Source organism: Etheostoma spectabile, chromosome 18 (genome assembly GCF_008692095.1).
Source record: "Etheostoma spectabile isolate EspeVRDwgs_2016 chromosome 18, UIUC_Espe_1.0, whole genome shotgun sequence".
NCBI lineage: Eukaryota > Metazoa > Chordata > Actinopteri > Perciformes > Percidae > Etheostoma > Etheostoma spectabile.
The window spans coordinates 22315283-22318590 of record NC_045750.1 but is presented as its reverse complement, the minus strand read 5'-3'; the positions used below and the strand labels follow the sequence as shown (position 1 = coordinate 22318590).

At 41.5% G+C, this 3308-nt stretch overlaps 1 protein-coding gene across 1 annotated transcript in view; it reads left to right on the top strand.

Moving 5' to 3' along the window:
* Window positions 1-1596: 1596 nt before the first annotated feature.
* The window catches only part of LOC116706189 (calmodulin-1), a 15159-nt gene continuing 13447 nt past the window's right edge, over window positions 1597-3308 (top strand). The window contains exon 1 of the mRNA XM_032542880.1: window positions 1597-1844. Within this exon, the coding sequence (XP_032398771.1) occupies window positions 1842-1844 (3 nt within the window). The 5' untranslated portion in view covers window positions 1597-1841. The remainder of the gene's footprint in view (window positions 1845-3308) is intronic.

The following is a 3308-nucleotide window of genomic DNA, read 5'->3' as shown; positions in this document are numbered from 1 at the left end:
GTATTGAGGAAGCCGACATTAGCCTATGTTAGCTTATGACACAACACGCTTTTTTTCTCCATGAAATGCAACGCAGCCCCGTTGTTTACCGTTTAAATAAGTAGGCACCAACCCTGCCATGCTTCCTAGTTAATTACACGTAAGCCTACCACTTTGTAGTAGCCAATAGTAAGTCTGCGCACTTCCCATATCGAGCCTATCAAACATTCAGGTTTTCATTGCCAATGAAAACCTGTCGCATTTTCCACCCGTCTCGACCGAATAAATCAAAAATATTAAGTGACTAATATATCGTTTAAAACACGTCGGCGAAAGGTTCGTTGGTTTTTAAGTTTCCTTCGTTTATATTTATTATATTTCCATCAAGTGCTGCTGCCTGGTGCAATGCAGGTCCCGTGTAGCCAATCAATGCGGCCGACACATTGAGTATAATATTGCAGGTCTGCAGCGGCCAATCAGAAACGCCATCATACACCGGCACAGCAAATTCTCCAGCGTCAAGCAGACTGCTTCCTGCACTAGAGGTATCCTTCCGCCGCTGAAAACTAGAACTCTGTGTTGGGAGAATCGAACTATCTTTCTGAAATAATAAGAAGCCAGATGGAAAGTAGCAAACGCATCATATGGGATTTGATTTTTTTTTGTTTTTTTATAAATAAGAAGTGAAAGGTCTAGCAATTATTTGCTCCCATTTAAAGGCACAGGTTTTTTTTAATCCTATGAGTTTGATTATAGTGTTCAAAATTGCAACATATGGCAATGCAACATATTGCAAATAAAGTTATAGTTGCTAGAGTTTAGTGTGGAGCCCTTGTTTTTTTAATCTCTTTCCAAATTGTATTTGTTATTATAGTAATTTTGCCAAATGCCCACCATCTTTCACATCAATAACGTTGATTGTTGATTTCTATTGTCATGATAGGGACTAGCTTTATGTTGAAATGACATTTCATGGTTATCAGGCAGTGGGAATATGGAGACAGTCTCTCTAAGTGACAGCTGCTAAAAATCCATACAAGTTAGTGTACCATTTAATATGATATGATAAGGATGATGGCTCAGTTCAGCTATAGCTTTTTTGTTCACTCAAAGTTAATTCCTGTCTTCATGTAAACCATAATGCACCAATAACCATTTAGGCTTAACTTTAATTTGCAGCTTTATTGCGACTTCATTTAAATTGGCCTAAAAGCTCCCAAGGGGCCTACCAAACAAAATCCATATATATTGCTTATTGCAAGTTATGTTGTTTCCATTTCCATTCAAGCATTGAGTGCACACAACAAACAGATCAATCAATTTCAATTAGCCTACATTTTTTGACACATTTAATAATATTTCGGGTAGGCCGGCAATTCCAAAAAGTGGGGAATATAGCCTATGATAGCCTACTGTTGGGGATATAGAGCAACTATCCATGTGAACCTTATTACTGAAGACTCTGGCATGGTTTCCTGTGATGGAGGCCAATAGTTTAGTAGCCTAAGCTACAACATTAACTGTTGATGGTTTGATCCCCATGTTGTAGAAACATCTTCCTACACAGATGGGTTTAGCAACAGACCTAATTATCTAAATATCCACTGCACTACATGCACTGCAGGCGTTTCAGCCCCGGTGATTGGCATGTCTTCTGCTGGAGGCCTGCGCCGCTGCAGCAACCCTGACTTGAAATAAGGAAGTGAGTGATCAGTTTTAGTGTGGCGGAGGGATACACAGGCAATCCCCATTCTGGCCACGGCCAATATACACACTCCTTACCCGCCAGTGGAACTCCATCTAAGGAACGACCACACTCCTAGTCTGCCTCCACAGACCAACAAGCACACAACCCATCCGACATGGTATGTATTGTCATTCATTCTGTGCAGTGGGAAACCTGGTTTTAGTTTTAGCAAAGTCTGCTTTCTACAAATGTAAACCCGGTGTAGCTTATTGTTTTTTTTTCGTTCCTTCAAGCTAACGCTATTTACTAATTTACAGCCATAAATTCCGTGTATAAGCTAACGTATAGAGGGAAAACGCCCGCAAACCGCAATTTGTGTTTATGTTCCAGCTAGTGAATAGGGTATTGTGAAGCAATACTATGGACTATATCTTTTTGTCATGGCGGGTTTATGTATGGAATTGTGTCCCCCTTCAAAATGGGACCGTATTTCCTCATAACTGCGCAATTCATACAGCGGTATCGGGTATTCGGCTGTATCGAGCCAAGTGGCTGGTTCACGGCTGCATGGTGCAGCTCGAATTAATTCTTGGACTAGATTTAGTAGTATCGGAATAACTAGCAAGCTATTCTGGGTCATTACAGCATAATTCTGCAGCCATAAATGCATTAGGGTGCATTTTACAATCCGCCTTAAGAGCTCAGGCGTGTTGGGAAGCCAGACGTTATTAGAGACATAGGTGAGCCATACGCCGACATTTCTCCATCAGGGGCACCACGTCTCAGGAGATATCCATGTTTTAGTCTCTGTTTCCGCTATTCACACGGTTTAAACACGGTGAACCCGCGAATGACGCTCCTTGCTGCGTTTGGCTTCCCTTTTCTACGTTGCACCATCTTTTGCTCGAGCCGAGCCGTGCCGTTCCATAGTGGGGAATGGCACGTACTGTATCTCGTCAGTGTTCCGCAACGGAAACGGACCATATTCTGTAATTACAAGGTTATAGCTACATTGTATAGCCTGGCCCATAAAGGCTACTAAAAAAACCGATATGAGAAGTAGTTCCGCCTTTATTGCAGGCTCTGACGGTTTATCTAAGGCCATGTTATCTATTTGTGTAATGTCGGCTGATTTGGATGCCTCTTTGCAAATTGTCGATGTTATGCAAATGTGGGAGCCGTGTGAGTTGTCCGAGGAGCTCTTTGTGACACTGGCCTCCACAAAACATCAACAGCTGTGAAGTTTAGTCGGGTTTTTCCAAACCAACATAATACCAACTATTGTTAAATATGGAAATGGCAGGACCACCATGCTACCCTACAGCTTAACATATATAGATAGCCTATATATTTTTAAATGTTATGTATTATTCCGTAGCAACTTGCATTCTGTGAAACCGTGTTTCAGTAGGCCTCGGTGACTTGCAAAATATATTAACATGTACATTACAGATGTTGGAGACACACTTTCTCTCTTAACACACACACACTCACTGACATCTGCAACCAGCTAATGAAACAGAGCCCCTTCACCTGCTACGTCACATAAGGAGAAGTTACCAAGTGGAAGTGATATGGATGTGGAAAATAGGCCTTCAAACTAATCCATTGATTATCAAGCCTAATGGATCATTAATGGACC